The sequence below is a fragment of the Biomphalaria glabrata genome, chromosome 2 (assembly GCF_947242115.1).
Source record: "Biomphalaria glabrata chromosome 2, xgBioGlab47.1, whole genome shotgun sequence".
Taxonomy (NCBI): domain Eukaryota; kingdom Metazoa; phylum Mollusca; class Gastropoda; family Planorbidae; genus Biomphalaria; species Biomphalaria glabrata.
Window position 1 is genome coordinate 16,296,590 of NC_074712.1, and position 17,676 is coordinate 16,314,265.

The window sequence follows — 17,676 nt, forward strand, 5'->3', positions numbered from 1 at the left end:
ACTGTAACTCAACCCCAAAAAATCAATTTTATCAACAAAGCTAATATTATTTTTTTGGACTCATTGGATGCTCACACATCTGAAATTCAGTTCCACTCCTTTCTTTACTCAAATTTTGACTGATATTCTTTGTTTATTCCTCATTTCACAATAAATTATCTTCTGCTCTTGAATTTTGCTGAGAATCCAAGTTTGATACAGATTTGTCAGCATCGGACTAATGTTGTTCACAAGCCTTACTTTTTTAAAGAGCTGGACTTCATTACTGTATTTTCATGCATATAATCCATGGGTTAACTTTAATGGGTACCTGACTTTAGTTGGGGAAAGTGAAGGCGGTTGGTCATTGTGCTGGTCACATGGCACCCTGATCATTAACTGTTGGCCATATAAATAGATGACCTTAACATCATTTGCCCCATGAATCGCAAGGTCTAAAAGGGAAACTTTACTTTTACTTTAATCCATGGGTTACAATGCCATTACTAACAAATATACTACAAAACAACATACTACATGCATAATTGTAAGCTCATATTTTCGTATTGCACTCCATGTATCACTTGTTGAAACAACTACTATATAGAGCATAATTGTGTCTCGAGGGACAGAACCCTGATGAGATACAAATTTATTTACCATTTGTTTATGGCAAGTCACAATTTTCAACTGCAGATTATATAAGGGTGCAGATTTTGTAAATGTTTGTAAATGTTTTACATGTTTCGGATGTTCCTTCAGAGTTGAAGATAGTTTACTTCCTAGTCCAAACCTCCCACAGGACGATGGGGGATGGGAGCAGGCAGGGTTTGAACCCTCGACCGTCAATAAATCCGAACGACAGTCCAGCGCACAAACCGCACGACCAGGCAGCCATCCTGCCTTTTTGTTTTTATTTATTTTGTAATTTGTGCAGGGCATACACGTTTGCACATATACATGTGATGGTAGTTGTCCATATTATAGATCTATCACTCTGTCAAATTTTCCATTCTACTTAGAAAGGGTTTAAATTCAATTTCTTGCACTGGTTTAGTTATTGTCCTCTTATCCAGATGTCATCTTTTCTGTTATGGGCTCTACTTTGTAGGTTTTTTATTTTTTGTTAAACATGTGTTTACATTCAGTGATGCTCATAAGATGTGACCAATTCATTACATGATTTTGCATTTGTTCCTGCTTGGAATTTTCCACAACTCCAACTTTTCCAACTTGAAGACAACTTTTAAATGCAGAGATTTAACCTTCTTAAAAAAATGTCTTCTGTGTTATCTTTCAAAGTTGTCTTGATGGTAGCCATGGTAATGCCTGTGAACTAAAAAAAGAATTATGTGAGAACTATGGAAACTTCACTTGTAGACATGGTAGTTGTGAACCTGTTGGTGGATCAGCTCAATGTAAATGTCAGGACTATTATATTGGTAGGTGGAAGTAAAATAAAAATATGCATTAACAGTATTTACATAGACAAGATTTAAAAAAAAAATCTTCTTAAATTTATTACAGCTTTTGTTTGATAGAAAACCCCCATTTAATATATTTCTTTCTATCCAACTCTTTTATTGCTGCAGTTGACCAAAAGTTGATTATATTTTTACACTATTATAATGTGCATGAATTGTTGGAATATGCATTAAATGTGTTATTATTGGGAAATGAGTTCCCTAACCCAATTTTCTTTGTGACAAAATGAATTTGGCAAACGGGAAATTCTACACCTGTGACATAATTTACACATTTTATTATTATTATTTTTTTGTATTGACCTCAAATAAAACAGTAATAACTATATTCATTGTGATAGTAAAGCATGGACCACACAACGGAATCATTTTTTTTTTTTTGAGAATCAATAATCTGAATGGACAGATAGTAAAAAGCTTTGAAGAAATAGGTTGAAGTGTAAGGAGAGAAAGACATCACATTAGTTAAGGACAACCTTTCAAATGGATAATTGCTGACGTCACAAAGACTTGTTTAATTAATTTTATTTGCACTTTTATATACCAATTCAATTGTTAAGTTTATCAAAACTAAATCAAGAGTTTTCTTGTAAGATTTAACTGGAAGACCTTAATCATAATTTTGCATGATAACTTTGAATACATCTGTTATTTGTTGTTTCTTATTTATATTTGTTTGTGATTCAGTAATAACTTCATAAACATTACACTTTAGCCCTTTAAGTGCTGAGCTTTTTTTTTTTTTCTGTTTTTTTACATATAAAATGAAATTACAATTCTAGTGTTTAGAGGCTAAATGACCTCACTGGTCTAAAGAGTTAATGTTCTAAGTCATGTTTTTATATGAGTAGTCAATAGCTTAGAATTCATGAAATAATACTAAGCATTTTAAATACTTAGGTAATGACTCACATATTATTTAAAATGATTGTGTGCATTTAGACAAAAAAATCTCTATAAACGAGTATAATGTGTGTTTATTCTCTTTAATGATTTTAATATTAACTGAAATCAATGCCAGGTCAATCTTGTGAACTGTCAAAGAATGTTTGTTCTGATGATCCTTGTCATGGAGGAAAATGTTATTTGAAGGAGTCAGGTTTTTACTGTGACTGTATTGAAGGTGAGTATATTTGGTATAAATCTGATAAAGTTGTATTATTGCCTAATAAACTTGGAAAACCAACTACATTTACATTATGTTATTTTGACTAAAAGTTACACTTAAACCAAAAAAAAAAGGGGGTTAAAGATGAGGATGAAGTATAAACAAGAGATCAGTTTGAGTTCTAAATATGTATTTAACAAAAACATTATTGAAGAGGTATAGACTAACATTTAAGTAGGATTTGAACATATTGCCTATTTTTTTCCTCCTTCTTTGTAGTTTCCATGTTGTTTGAAATATACTTGTTTTTATCATTAAAGGTCAACTAAGTGATGATACTTACTGCAATTCTACTGTAGATATCTGCAGAAAATGTCCACTCGATTCTAGCTGTATTACATACACAGATGATAATGACCTGCAGCAAGCTGCTTGCCTCTGTCCACCAGACAAGATACATTCTGGAAATTTATGTACAGGTCTTATAAAGGATTCAATTCTATGTTTTAATTCTGCTGAAATTTGTGGGTTTTTTTTTTACAAAGCTTATGTCTGTCTGTCTAAAAAAAAGTGTGTACACATTATTTCTCAGACAACCATTCTCAGATCACGCTGAAACTCAATTATTCATTGACATAGACATAGACAAGACATGGATCAATAAAAAAAAGTACCCAATTAGACAATTAATTACCAGTAATTCATCATTATTTTTGTTTAATAGCAACAAGGGAAACTAAAACTACAGCATTCACAGATATGGCTAAATTTGTTTGGTTCAGTCCCCTTAAATAATTGTAAATGCTATTTCTCCCTCGCGCATTCTGCTATCAAGTTGATACCTTAAACAATTATTTATTGTACCTAACAAAACATGAATACAAAAAAATAATTCTTAATTAGTCAATTAATTAATGGTAATTAATTATTTTGTTTAATATTGAATAGGAAAGTAACTTGTACATTATTGGTAGATACAGTTTTAAAGTCAGAGTTTTTCCCTTTAATTAAGCTTTGTTGTTGTTTTTTTTTTAAAGGATTTTTTATATTTGCTTGTTTAATCATTTACCACAAACACATTACATTTATAAATATGCTTAAAGGATTTGTACTGTATTTCCAACTTTATATTTTAACTTAATAAGATTTATATGTTTAACTATTAATCCATAATTCTGGTAGGAATTGTCAATAATTTAGTTGTTGCGTCTCTAAAAACAATTGGGAAACAAATGGGGACTTGAATACTTATTACCTTAGAATATTCAGTTTGATAATACTTAAAGCTATACTCTCTTCAAATCCACAGAAGTGAACAAGGACTTTGATCTTGTCTTTCTGAAAGACTTTGCTATAAAGAAACAATGGATCACTTCAGTGAGAGGATTTAGTTTAGAAAATGTCATCTCATTGACTCTAACCATGTGGCTGGCTGCAGCTAAATCTTTGAATGACTCTGATGTAATACTTTCTCTGACCAGGTAAAAAAAAGGACATTTTTAAAGGTTTTGGTACTTTACATTGAAAGTTTAATCAAATTTTTTTTTAATTAAATATTTAAAAAGAAACTCAATTCCTAGTCTGACCTCTTTTATTTTCAGTGCACAAAAAGAAAACTTCTTCAGTTTACTCAAATCAAAAGTAAAGCTGAATTCAACTGAAATTGACTTTCCATGTTCTAATATAAATTGTACTTTAGATTCTGACAACTTTTGGCATTTCATAGCAGTCACTTGGTATCATAATGGATCTTTGGTCTTATATTTCGATGCCTTTAATTTTTCAACTATGACCAATGACAAGTTTAATAAAATAAGGTATTTTTTATTTAAGTACTATACCAATAAATCTAAAAAAACGAAGATTTTAGGATTATTCTTTATTGAAGATTAAATCATAATGATTCTCTAACAATTTTATACACACAATTATTGTGTGTCCGCCTGTAATTACTCCCTCCCTTTCCACTTCACCTTAGTGAATGTGAAGAGAAATCATCTTAGAAGTTGTTTTTAAGCAAAATATGGAATGATAAAATATTGATTCTATTAATATTGCAATTTTTTTTTTTACTTTACTAATAGAATGTCTAGACTATAAATATTTGCTGAAAAAAAAGTTCCTGAAATAGTAGCCTGTGTCAAATCTAATATTGCCTTTCCTTTAACAGATATGCTACTATTCAGCTTGGTCAAGGATTCTCTGGCTATATTTCTAATATCCAGCTGTGGAAGTCTGCTCTTTCTGCTGAAGTAATTTCACAGTTATATGAAGATGAAAATTATGTCCCTCAGCCTGAAAATCTACTTTTAGACTGGACGTATTATTCATTTGATGAGAAAGTTCTTATGTCCAAGACTTCACTGGCTCAAAAGAATACATCAATATGTGTGGATATCACATTGAGTGCTTTGTTTCCTTTGGAAGACATCTGTCATGGTTATAACGATGGTAAATATTTTGTTGGTCTTTGTAGTTAGCATTAGAATAAAATCAGAACAATGATGTATTGATAATTTATATGATTTAAAACTAGAAATCATTATTTAGAAAAAAAACAACAGATTTCCAGCTGAAAGCTATGAAATATTTTAGCCAAAATATGAGCAGTGACTCAATCAAATTAAATCAGCACCCAATTAGAATGCTTGAAAGGGTTTTATACACACAAATATATATAGACACTCAAAAAGATACTCAGTATGTAGTGTAAAAAAAGGTATATGTTTTAGAATCCCTTAGGGAAGTGTTTTTTTTTTTATCATTCCTGAAATATTATGATCACGAATATCTAATAATGAATGCAGCTTAAAAGAACCTAGAATGTTTGTTGTTTTAATACATGCTTTTGATGTTCCTCTAGATTCAAATTTTGTTACATCCTAGCACAAACCCAGCCAGCAAGCTGTTGTTTGGGCATCTCTGGTATAGAGAGATTTGTAACAATGAAACAGTATGCCCAATCACTGTATATTTGATTTAACACAATATGTGACTATTTTCAGACAGAGAACCACCATTAGTTCAACAAACATGCTTACCAATGAAAGTAATAGCAGTGGATTACACTCAACACCAGATTGGTTCTGGACAACTTGATTATAGTTTTACTGATAAAGACAACAACTTACAGTCAACAAATGGTACTTCTTATTACAAAGTCTATATCAACTCACTCTGTTTGGCAAAAAATTTTTACACATTATTTCTCCAACATCCAATCTCAGATCAAGCTGAAAATTTACCTAACAACAGAATAATCAATTATAAAAATTAACCTATTAGTTTTGGCTATAAATTATTTTGTTGGGTATCTCAAACAAGGGAAAGAATTTGTACTTGACTGAAGTGGTGGTATAAGCTGAATTTGTCCCCTTTATAGATTGTTATCTAGGGCCTAGTGAACACAAACATGAATTAGAAGCAATAGATAACTATACAGACTTCCAAGTTCATAGACTCTTCACTAGTAGAGTGAAGCCTGAGAAGGCTTTAGCCCACAATTTTGAATTCAAGTCATTCCTTTTTTTTTTAAATACATTTAAAAGCCATCAACCAGATACTCCATACTTTCTCCCACTACTCCTTTCCAACTGGTCCAGACAAGTGTATTGAGAAAGCTAAAAAGCATGACTGATCCAAACTAATTGATACACTTAATATAAGTTTTGTTTTTTTAATAATTATTTTTTTGTATTTTGCTTGTTAAATAATAGCATTATCACATTTTGTTTGAATTTATCCGCACAATATGTTTTTCAATGGACCCTTTAGAACATACACTTAAGTTCAAACAAGACAACCACTTCTTAACATTACCCTTTTTTTTATTTATAATTCTTAAGATGATAACAACAACTATTCCAAATTAGTCACTTGCATATGATATAATATTAGTAACTGTAAAGATTCAAATATTTTAATAATCACAGTATCTTATGGTTCTAAGCATTTCATTTTCTTTTACCTCAACTTTTGTCTCCACTTTATAGTGCAATATTTCTCCCATGGTGCCTATGATGTTGCTGTGGCTGCTAATGACTCCTCAGGGAATATTGGAGTGTGTATGACTAGAACATTTATCACACGTAAGTTTAGCTAGCTAGTACTAATGGAACTCAATAAGGAAAAATATGGGCTTGGAAGTGATAAATTAGTCAATTTTTCTTTTATTGTTCTATGTATGTTCTTCTTTTATTCACTGGCTTCTTAACAAACTGTATAATTTTTTTAAACTAATTACATTAGATTTTATACACAAATGATTTTCTGTTGGGTAGTACTTAAGATTTCTAGTAAAGTGTACAGACAATTTGGCTCTCGTGGTTTCTCCAAGACTTGAGAACTTACAATCAAAAATGAGGTAAAAAAAACAAAAAAAAAACAACTACAAGAAAATGATACACTAATTTTCACAGGGACAAAAGAAGGGAAAATGTAAACCATACCTGGAGAGAATATAGAACTACTAGAACTAGACCCTTTGTAGAGACTACACTTTCTGTGCTAATAATGATTACTAAGGCTCAATGCGTAGGACATAATCATCTTTTTTGAAGTAGCAGCTGTATTTTATAAGATATGATTTTTTAGTAATGTTGTCATTTTCAATGTATGTGAAAAAAAAAACATGCCATTTTTTTTCAGACTAACAATATTTAGAAATTCAACATCACTACCTGGTTTTGATAGTCTTTACATAAAAATAAATATTACCAGCCCTCTGCTATTTTTTTTTTTATTAACTTTTATAGTCCTTAATCTCCAAGGTTAGTTTCATATTGTTTAAAATTTAAGTTATTTTTAATGTTGAATAATTATTTCAGATTTAAAAAAAAATGAACTGTCTTGTCTGTTATTACCATCCTATTCCATTAAATGATGTTGATGTTGAACTTACTTACTTACAATTGCAAGTATTTGTAGTATGGTGATTTTATGTTTCTCCATCAGATCTTGTTTTAAGGGCAGGTTCAAGTAATTTAGGCTTGCTACTTGATTACAGTCACCTGCTCTATACACATACAGATTCTGACCATGCTTTACACTTGCCATTATGCTCTCTATTGACTGAAATTGACTTTAATTATATGCATTTTATAATTTGTTCATATATATTATTCGTCCATTGTGGTTCGATGATGACCACTTTTGTCATCCAGGGGGCTGAGGGATTTTGCACTGGGATTTTGTGCCTCCTCATGTGGCTTGTGAGACCTAAGTGAGCCCGGAATGTTCGGCAGCACACTGGGCAGGTTATTCCAGCTGGAGCTAGTGTCATTTGTCTTGCTTTTCTTCTCTGGCATTTTTCTTCTACCAGTGTTGTTCTAATTTCCTCAGCGCGACGCCATGAAGCTCTGTCATTCTAGCAGGTGGCTGGGTCTATGCTGAATGCCTTCACAAAAGCTTTGAGGGTGTCCCAGAAGCATTTTCTTTGACCGCCTTGCAAGTGCTTTCCTTCCCTTAATTGGCCATACAGGAGTCGATAAGGGATGCTGCGGTCTTCCATTCTGCTGACGTGTCCTGCCCATCGCCACTGGGACTGCATCAGAATTGTGTGAATGCTTTATAATTTGTACTGCTAATAACAAGGTCTTTTATTGCAGTAACAAAGCCTTTTGTTTAGGGATCTGTTAAGCTTTTGTGCCTCTCTCTATCACTTTTTAAAATTAATTTCTCTAATTTTTTATGTTTGTTGAACAAAAGATTCTTATCAATATTTATCACTATACAAATCTATTTTGTCTGTAGCTAATAAGTGTGAAGATACAAAACCTGCCAACTACACTGAATCCTGTAATCATTCTACTGGTGTAGTAGTGGTCTGTCCAGATGGTTACTTACCCAGTGTACAGACACCTAAAGTACTTGCTTGTGGTCAGCTGAAAACATATAATCTGGACAATATGTATGAATTACCTGACAGAATTGTTTGTGGAAGTAAGTTATTTTATAGATAGCTCTTCACCGTTTGATTAGAATAACCCTATATAAGTGTTAGGGCTTTAACAGCATGGACTCTGGCAGATTTTGATAACTTTTTAAGTAATATTTTTTAGTTGGTACATTGATAGTTAAATTGTTTTCTAATATCTTTTTTTTTTTTTTTTTATCAATAAGAAACAGCAAACCCTAGCAATATTCAAAACGGGAACTACCCTTGTCCAGATGGTAAAACGCTGAGGGATAATTTGTGTGGTAAACATTTTCTTGTTCTTGTTATGATTTTTTTTAAAGATAGGCAGATTTATAATTATTTTCACCTAATACTATTAAAATAAATTTAGATGAGATATGACAAGTGATCTCTTATTTAGAAGTAGTAAGATTAAACTTACTTAAGTAAAATGGTAAAATTCTGTAGCGCTCAATTTTAACATTTTTCATAAGCCTGTTGCTTACACTGTGATAAGTGTATTGGCTTGATGAGCCTTGATTTTATATAAAATACATTTAAAAAGCTGTCAAATTAACCTTCACCTAGATACCCCCTAATTTCTACCCCCTCATCCCTTTCCCAACACAGGTAAGTGATAGCAGGATCATAGCCCATTGAGAAAGCTAAAAGCATGAAATTATGATAAACATAAATAATTGGTAAAATATTTCTGGTCACACAAATTTATTATTATTAGTCTACATCTATTAAAAATTTAATTACATGACTGATCCTAACTAATTGATACAATTACACTTAATTTAACTTTGTTTTTAAAAAAAAAGTATCTTTAATATTTTTCTTGTATGTGGAAAGTTTATGTAAGCCAAACTGAGTAACAAATGTTCAGATGATAACTTAATTACTCTTCATTTTTAGCACTTTATTATCTTGTTTTCTTTTTAAGTTGAATGTGGCAGAGGCTCTTACTACAAAAATCAAACTCAAACTTGTGAGCTCTGCGCCTTAAATTCCTACATTAATGAAGGTGGTAAAACTGAGTGTATACAATGTCCAACAAGTCATGGGACATTACAGAGAGGAAGTTCAAGTCTGTCCGACTGTGTGGGTAAGTTTACTGACCATGTAGATCAGATTGTTTAGTTAAGTAATGACTTATATCACAAAAATCTGTTTACAAATTCGCAAATCTGTAAGATAATGACTTATATCACAATAATCTGTTTACAAATTCGCAAATCTGTAAGATAATAACTTATATCACAAATCAAAGAACTATAAATGAGCAGCTACTTCTATTCATAACTCTAAACATTTACAATCTCAATGCACTATGATCCTTGTCTGGACCAGTTGAGAAAGGGGGAGGCTGGAAACACATGCTCCATTGATTCCCATTTCTGTAATTCATCTAACTCTTTTTATAAAATTTTGTGTTGTTTTTATTGTTCTATATATTATGCAGTCATCTGCAAATAATCTGACTTTTGTTCTTGAACTAATACTATTTGGTAGGTCAAGGTACCAAACATAATAATTAATTACCAATATTTAATTGACTAATTGGTTATTTTGTTGTTTTTTTTTGTTATTGATTCTTGTGTTGTCAGTTAAAGAAATAATTGTGAGAAATTTCAGCTTAATGTGAAAGAAATAATGTGTACAAACTTTTTGCTATATAGACAGACAGATTGAGCTTGGTAAAAACAACACATTATAGTCCTTGGTTCTAATAGTCTGGTATTGAAAAATGTTTCTTGTCATCAATTTCTTTCAGTCAGTTGCAGTGTGGGTTATATGTTAAATCTGACAAGTGACAAGTGTGTTCCCTGTCCTCACAACTTCTATCAGAACCAATCTGGTAAACATTATTGTTTTCCATGCCCACCTCTCCATGGAACATACAGTGTTGGCTCAACACATCTGGACAACTGTACAGGTAACTTGTTTTCATTTCCTATGCCAGAGTTTAAACACATAATTGAATGCTTTAGCATTAAAGCAGAAAGGAAAACAAGGTTAAAAAGACAGTTTGTGTGGAAACAAAAACTCAAGATTTTTTGTGGTGCCCCAGCCGTCCAACAAACCATAGGATAGGTGAAAGTGAAGTTAGTTGTAAACGTGGCCTAACTGATGTTTTAAAATGAATATCTAATTGTTCTAATTGTTTTGTAAAGGGTCAATTCAAAACCTCAGAAAAAGAAAAAAACATTTCCTTAAAAAAATAAACTTTCCTTTAGTTGCAAGTTGTATCTGTGTTTGTGCTCATTTCAGTTCACGCGATAATATGAAAAACTACTTATTAATTGTTGTTTTAAATTATGTCCAACTTATATGCATACTTAATAGATTTTTTTCTCTTAAAAAAAAGTAAAGATTATTTTGGGGTAAATGTAGTAGTTGGTAGGACAGAACTTACATAATGTAGCAATACAAATGTAAAAAAAAACATTTTTGGCAAAAAATCTAAAATTATTTGCATAAATGAGTTAAAAATATGGTAAATGGCTATCGCCCCTGCTAAAGCATCTCCAGTGTTTGTTACTATTAATAGTGAATAGTTGTAAAAGTGGTGCATTTTTAAGAAAAAAATGCCTGCATAAGTGATTTAAAAAATTACATTTTTTGCTTTAAGAAAAGAAAAAAGTAGCCGTTGCATCAGAACTTTGAATGGATGTTGGATTTTCACTATCTTTTCTAGTTTATGAGATCTAAACGGGACGGACAGATGGACAGACGTTTCACACAAAACTATTAGCGTCTTTTTCCCTTTCGGGGGCCGCTAAAAATGTTGGATAGTTAACTGAAATTATTTCTTTAGCTAAAAAAAATTTTTTTTTTTTTCAGAATTTTGTCCCCCTGGCACTCAGCTAAATAGCAGTGGTCTATGTGAACCTTGTCCTAGAGGGACTTACAGAGTTGGTGACAAGCAAGATCAGTGTACATCTTGTCCTGGGAATGTAACAACTATAGAGACGGGTCGTGATAAACAGTCTGACTGTATTATACGTAGGTTTAAATTATTGTGTAGAATATTTAATTGAAGTATTTTTTAGTCTATAATTTTTTTTCTTGAAGTTAAAAAACCATGCACACAGTTTGACTGATCAAAAGGAAACACTATTTCAAAGTGCTTATGAATATTTAAACAGTGCTTGCAGCTCTAAGAACTGGTGTGAAACTGGCTGAAGATATCCGACAAGTTGTGTCAGAATAAAGCAATAGGGCTCAGCTCTTTTAGCATGTCCAGTTTGGGCTCTGATAAAGTTCACCAGCAACATGCGAAGGCACTGAAACGGCTTACTTCCCTTGATCCCATATATGACAGAATGATGAGTTAATAGGATATTAGGTTTTTACCAACCTTTGTCACATAGCAGAACTACAACTTTAAAAAAACTTAACTTATACATTTAAGTTTAACATTGAATACTATTTATAGACATCTAAAATTGCAATACAAGGTAATTAATTACATGTTAAATTATTTTGTGAAACAAACAAATCCTTTATTCTCATGGGCCATTAATAGATTTTGTGCCATTAGTTATATAATGTCTCTCTGTTCTCTGGCATACTTAGGATCTCACAAAGTATGTGTCCTATTCATTCCTGTTGGTTGGTACCACTTTATTTCTTTTGCTAATCATTCTGACAATCCCACCCTACTAGAAAGTCCTAGGCCAATCCCTACAGTCCTGCGACATAATTCGACTACTTTAATTTTGTAGAAAGCTATGGTGAGATGCTATTCAACCTTTGATCCTTATACAAACTTCATGCTTAGAGATGCAGTGTCTTTAGATGATACTTATTAGCTCTAAAAGCATTATCTGTCCAAGTTCATAATTTGCAGGCATAAAGCATTATGATGATGAGCATGTAATACAGTGACATCAGTTTTAGGCTAACTTTTTTTTTTATTCTTTATAGTCTTGGCTTTGTGAACTTTGCTCTATTGCTTTGAGAACTCTAGCAAGCAGTTCAGTTCTGTTTTGTTCTTTTGAGAAGATGCTGGGTATAAGTAAAAAAAAAAAAATCAACTCATACTTTTTAAATGACTTTTTTTTTTCATTTCTCTAGCAATCTGCCCATCAGGAATGTTTGCAAACCTGACTGATGGTGTTAACTATACATGTGAATATTGTGATTTTGGATTTTATCAACCTGAAAATGCTTCAATGACTTGTATCCTTTGTAATGATAGTTATTCTACAATAGATACAGGATCTCAAAGTGTTAGCCAGTGTTTATGTAAGTCTGAAAGTGAAGACTTAAAACAAAATTTTGTTAATTATATGAAAAATTATGCTCAAAGAATAATCATCTTTAATTTAAATGCTCCTGTTTATTTTTACAATCACAAATGAAAAAAATTAATTGTATCATTTCTTGCACAGAGTTTTTGCACACATTGATGTTTAACTTAAATTCTTTCTTGCAACCAGTTTATTGTGAAGCTGGCTATGAAGAATCTACACCCAACTCAAAGACATGTGTACCCTGCCAGAGAGGCTTTTATCGACCAGGTGACCATGGCAATAGATTTAAAAACTGTTCTCAGTGTCCAACTGGAAACACTACTGAAGGAGACAAGTCTATGAGCCTATCTGACTGTAATCTAAGTAAGCCTTTTATTTTTTTTAAATTTTATTTACTTTTTAAATTGTATGTAACTAAATATAATCAGAAGTGTTGTTTTTTTTAATATTTACTCTTTTATTTTAAAATTATAAGTTTTTTTTTCTAACAGAAATCTGTAGCTCAGGCTACATCCTATCCAGAGATAACTCAACTTGTGAAGCTTGTCCTTATGACACCTACCAGCCTCAGAATTTACCCAACACAACTGTTGTCTGTCTCAACTGTACAGCTGGTCTTGGTACTGTGAATCTAGCTAGTAACTCATCCAGTGACTGTATAGGTAAGAACATATATATACAAGGTAAGAACATATCTATACATTATTGTATAAACAATTATTACTATCCAAATTACTTTCTTTTTTCACTGGTTATATGATTTTAGTTATAAAGTTTGGTAAGTTTTTAAATGTATCTAAAAATGTTACAGAATTTTGTGATCCTGGCCAAGGCAACAATGGTAGTTGTCATGTATGTGATAGAGGCTATTGGAACAATGGTAACACTTCGATGAGATTTCAACCTTGTCAAAAATGTCCACACAGTTTTACTACTGACAGCACTGGAGCTACTGATATAAATCTTTGTTCCTTGGGTAAGTTAACAAATATTTAATATGCCATGTATTGAGATAAAGGATTGATTCTAAAAAGTCTGGTGAACTATAAAGACATGTTACATTTTACTGTTTGATTTTTAGTCATTGTATATTTCTGAATCACAAAATTCATTCAAGTATTTTTAATGGAAATATTTTTTTAGAAAAAGTGCATTTCAAAATACTAAAAAAACAACACATTCCTTTTATTGTCAATGTTAAATATTTGGTTCTGTTTTGTGTCTGAATTGCATTCTTTTTCCTTCTTCTCTCTTCTCTCTTTGACCATGTATTGTTTAAAATCATATTTTTTATAAGTTTTCACACATGTAGACACATTTATGCAGATAAAATCTTCAAAAATATATTAGTTTTTGGAAAGGTAGTTGTATTTTTATGCAGCATTTTGTGTAGTTTGGACATGAATCAGAACATAAGCGGTATATGTAAAAAAAATCAATTTTAAAACTTTACATATACAGAATTTACAGCATTTAATCTCAACATGCTAATGTGAGTGTTATATCTAATACTCAACATATATGTTTAATGATAATATTTTCTTGGATTTAAAAATCCTTGGTGTTGAATTTTGTTAATTTCCTTTTAACAATTACAATCAAAGAGTTCACTTCTCAACAAATATACATAGTTTTTTTTAATGGATTCTTTTAACAGAGATTTGTAGTCCAGGTTATATACTATCCAACTTAACATGTCAAGCTTGTCCCTATGACACATACCAACCCAATGCTCTGCCCAACACAAGTACAATCTGTCTCAACTGTACAGAAGGTTTTGGTACTGTGAGTGTAGCCAGTAACACATCTACTAGTTGCATTGGTAAGAAAATGAACATATCTGAATTACAATTTATTTTGTTTAGAGATACCAATGGAGCATTATTTATATTGGAACTCCTTGTTCCAGATCATCTTGCCCTAGTGGTATAGATTGTAAGAATGCATGGCGCAATGATGGGAAATTTATTCAGTTTACTGCAATTTGTTGGTAGGGTTTTGAAGATCTGGGGAAAAGGGATGGCTAAATGAATAGAAATGCACATTATTTTTTTAAATGATAAAATTGACTAGATTTAAATATGTATTCATGGCATTTTTAAAATCTGACAGCATTTTGTGCACCTGGCCAAGGCAAAACTGGAACGTGTGACCTATGCAGTCAAGGTTATTGGAACAATGGAAACATTTCAATGAGATTTGAACCCTGTCAGAAATGCCCAGAAAATTATACAACAGAAAGCACTGGGGCAGTGGACGAAAAAAATTGTTCCTTACGTAAGATAATAATCTATGCTCTGTTTAAATATGAGTTTTATGAACATGATCTTCATGAATGATAAGTAGTTTATAAGCAAACTATTGTAGTATAGAAGTTTGTTTTTAAATGAATTACAGGAGCCTGTCCAGCTGGAACTTCAATAGATGGTGATGATTGTAAGCCGTGTGATGTTGGAAAGTTCCAACCTTTACCATACCAAAGATTTTGTAATGAATGTAGAGCCAACACCAGTACTTCATCAACTGGTTCAACCAGTCCAGATGATTGCACCAGTAAGTAATGACACTTGACAGTATACAGTGAGTACTTTAAACAGTGAGACATGTATTGGGTATTATTATGCTAATTTAATATGTTGAAGTCCACTTATAGACAGCTCATTCTTATATTTAAGACTAAATTTTATATGAACTAGACCTACTTGATAAAGTAAATATTTTAATTATTATAATCACAACAAGAACATGATTATTATTGGATAAGAATACTGTAACATAAACAAGTCTATATCATATTGTTATAAACTTGGTGGTGGCACAGAGAGGGGTAGTGGTGTGTGTGTAGTCAGACGGCGCAAATTGCCCCAGGCCAGCGCTAGACGAGCGGTCAACCGTGACGAGTTACGACTGTCAGCCGAGTCGAGTGTCAACAGGACAGTTCGGGAAGGATCGCCGTCGTGAACAAGAGCTCAGGAGCGTCACGAGAGTTGTAGTCATCTGACCACCTAGAAACGTCGAGCGGCGTTCTGTCCGGTTCGAGAAGGCTAGTAGGGACCCTATATAAAGAGCGGAGGCGACGCAGTCAAGACGGTTCAGAGAGCGGGTTCACGACAGGAGTTCAGAACACGGTCGACTACAGCACAGTTCAACGGTGTGGTTCTGTACGGAGCATTACGACGGTTCAGTGCGGAGTACTGTCAAGTACAGTTGAGACGAACGGCGTCTTGATCTTGGTCTGTGATCGAGTCCGACACAACGAGCCCAAGTGTGTGAAGTCAGTCCTGAACTGTTGAACCCAGTGCAAGCCCGGAACGAGACGGAGAGGCCAGTGCAAGACTTGATACGGCGGAACGGTGTTATCGGAGAGATATTTGTTATCGCAGAGCTATTTGTACTGTTCTACGTGCTGCCAATTGTACAGTATTGGCTGTTATTTATGGACATTAAACCTTTACGTTATTTTGGAGCCCTGACTTGTCAAGTTCTTTAAGTTGGTGGTGTATGGTGCAGTTTGCAGAGAGCCTGGATAGTGAGATTCGTAACAATATAAAAAGTACACAAAAAACACAACTTAAAGATAAAGTTAAAGTTGCAGGCTAAAATGTTGGATCCCATTTGATATTTGTTCTTTCTTGAGCTAGAGAATGAATGTATCTTTCATCCATGTCATCAAAAGAAGAAACTTGATGGGAATACAGTACACAATTACTACCATCATGCATTTGCTTAAAATTTTTAAATATCATGCTTAACTATGTTGTCTACTGATCCTTCTTTTTCCTGATCCTTCTTTTTCCAAGATCTTTTTCCTGATCTTTCTTTTTCCTGATCTTTCTTTTTCCTGATCCTTCTTTTTCCTGATCCTTCTTTTTCATGATCTTTCTTTTTCCAAGATCTTTTTCCTGATCTTTCTTTTTCCTGATCTTTCTTTTTCCAAGATCTTTTTCTTGATCTTTCTTTTTCCTGATCCTTCTTTTTCCTGATCCTTCTTTTTCCTGATCTTTCTTTTTCCAAGATCTTTTTCCTGATCCTTCTTTTTCCTGATCCTTCTTTTTCCAAGATCTTTTTCCTGATCTTTCTTTTTCCTGATCTTTCTTTTTCCTGATCTTTCTTTTTCCTGATCTTTCTTTTTCCTGATCTTTCTTTTTCCTGATCCTTCTTTTTCCTGATCTTTCTTTTTCCAAGATCTTTTTCCTGATCTTTCTTTTTCCTGATCTTTCTTTTTCCTGATCTTTCTTTTTCCAAGATTTTTTTCCTGATCTTTCTTTTTCCAAGATCTTTTTCCTGATCTTTCTTTTTCCTGATCTTTCTTTTTCCTGGTCTTTTTTTTCCTGGTCTATCTTTTTCCTGATATTTCTTTTACCTGATATTTCTTTTACCTGATCTTTCTTTTTCCTGATCTTTCTTTTTCCTGATCTTTCTTTTTCCAAGATCTTTTTCCTGATCTTTCTTTTTCCTGATCTTTCTTTTTCCCTCACATTTTTACAGCTTCTTTGCACATTATTTCAGTCCGGATGTAGATTTTTTTTTTAATATGATGTTATTGTGAAGAATTTTGTAATAAACCATTCGGTTTCTACTTAATATTAATTAAATTACAATTTTTAAAAATATTAATATCTAACAGATTTCATTTTCTATTAAACTAGTAAAGACTTCCTTCAAACAATAATTAATGAGCTTATAAAATGCTAACCCAGGGTGTCAACACTTCTTTCTTATTAAAAAAACTATTGAAATGTAGAAATATTATATAACTATCTAATGGTATCTATAGAACGTCCCAATTATCAGATCTATAATATATTTCAATTAGAATTTATATTTTTTCGTCATTCAAGACTCACATTCAGAACGTCCAAACTCAGAACCTTCACAATTACTTTATTAAAGATTTTAAAATATTCTCTGATCAACAATAAAATATTACAAAAAAAATTATCT

The 17,676-nt window shown here is 32.2% G+C and overlaps 1 protein-coding gene across 1 annotated transcript in view; it reads left to right on the plus strand.

The window, feature by feature from the left end:
* Nucleotides 1-17,676, plus strand: part of LOC106074673 (uncharacterized) — a 114,459-nt gene that overhangs the window by 84,859 nt on the left and 11,924 nt on the right. Inside the window, exons 40-59 of the mRNA XM_056019387.1 lie at nt 1,282-1,421; nt 2,485-2,586; nt 2,892-3,050; nt 3,881-4,052; nt 4,173-4,388; nt 4,742-5,022; nt 5,577-5,714; nt 6,564-6,659; nt 8,323-8,511; nt 8,692-8,769; nt 9,417-9,578; nt 10,248-10,409; nt 11,318-11,479; nt 12,554-12,724; nt 12,919-13,095; nt 13,224-13,394; nt 13,544-13,708; nt 14,390-14,554; nt 14,845-15,009; nt 15,130-15,285. Coding sequence (XP_055875362.1) covers nt 1,282-1,421; nt 2,485-2,586; nt 2,892-3,050; nt 3,881-4,052; nt 4,173-4,388; nt 4,742-5,022; nt 5,577-5,714; nt 6,564-6,659; nt 8,323-8,511; nt 8,692-8,769; nt 9,417-9,578; nt 10,248-10,409; nt 11,318-11,479; nt 12,554-12,724; nt 12,919-13,095; nt 13,224-13,394; nt 13,544-13,708; nt 14,390-14,554; nt 14,845-15,009; nt 15,130-15,285 — 3,227 coding nt within the window. The remainder of the gene's footprint in view (nt 1-1,281; nt 1,422-2,484; nt 2,587-2,891; nt 3,051-3,880; nt 4,053-4,172; nt 4,389-4,741; nt 5,023-5,576; nt 5,715-6,563; nt 6,660-8,322; nt 8,512-8,691; nt 8,770-9,416; nt 9,579-10,247; nt 10,410-11,317; nt 11,480-12,553; nt 12,725-12,918; nt 13,096-13,223; nt 13,395-13,543; nt 13,709-14,389; nt 14,555-14,844; nt 15,010-15,129; nt 15,286-17,676) is intronic.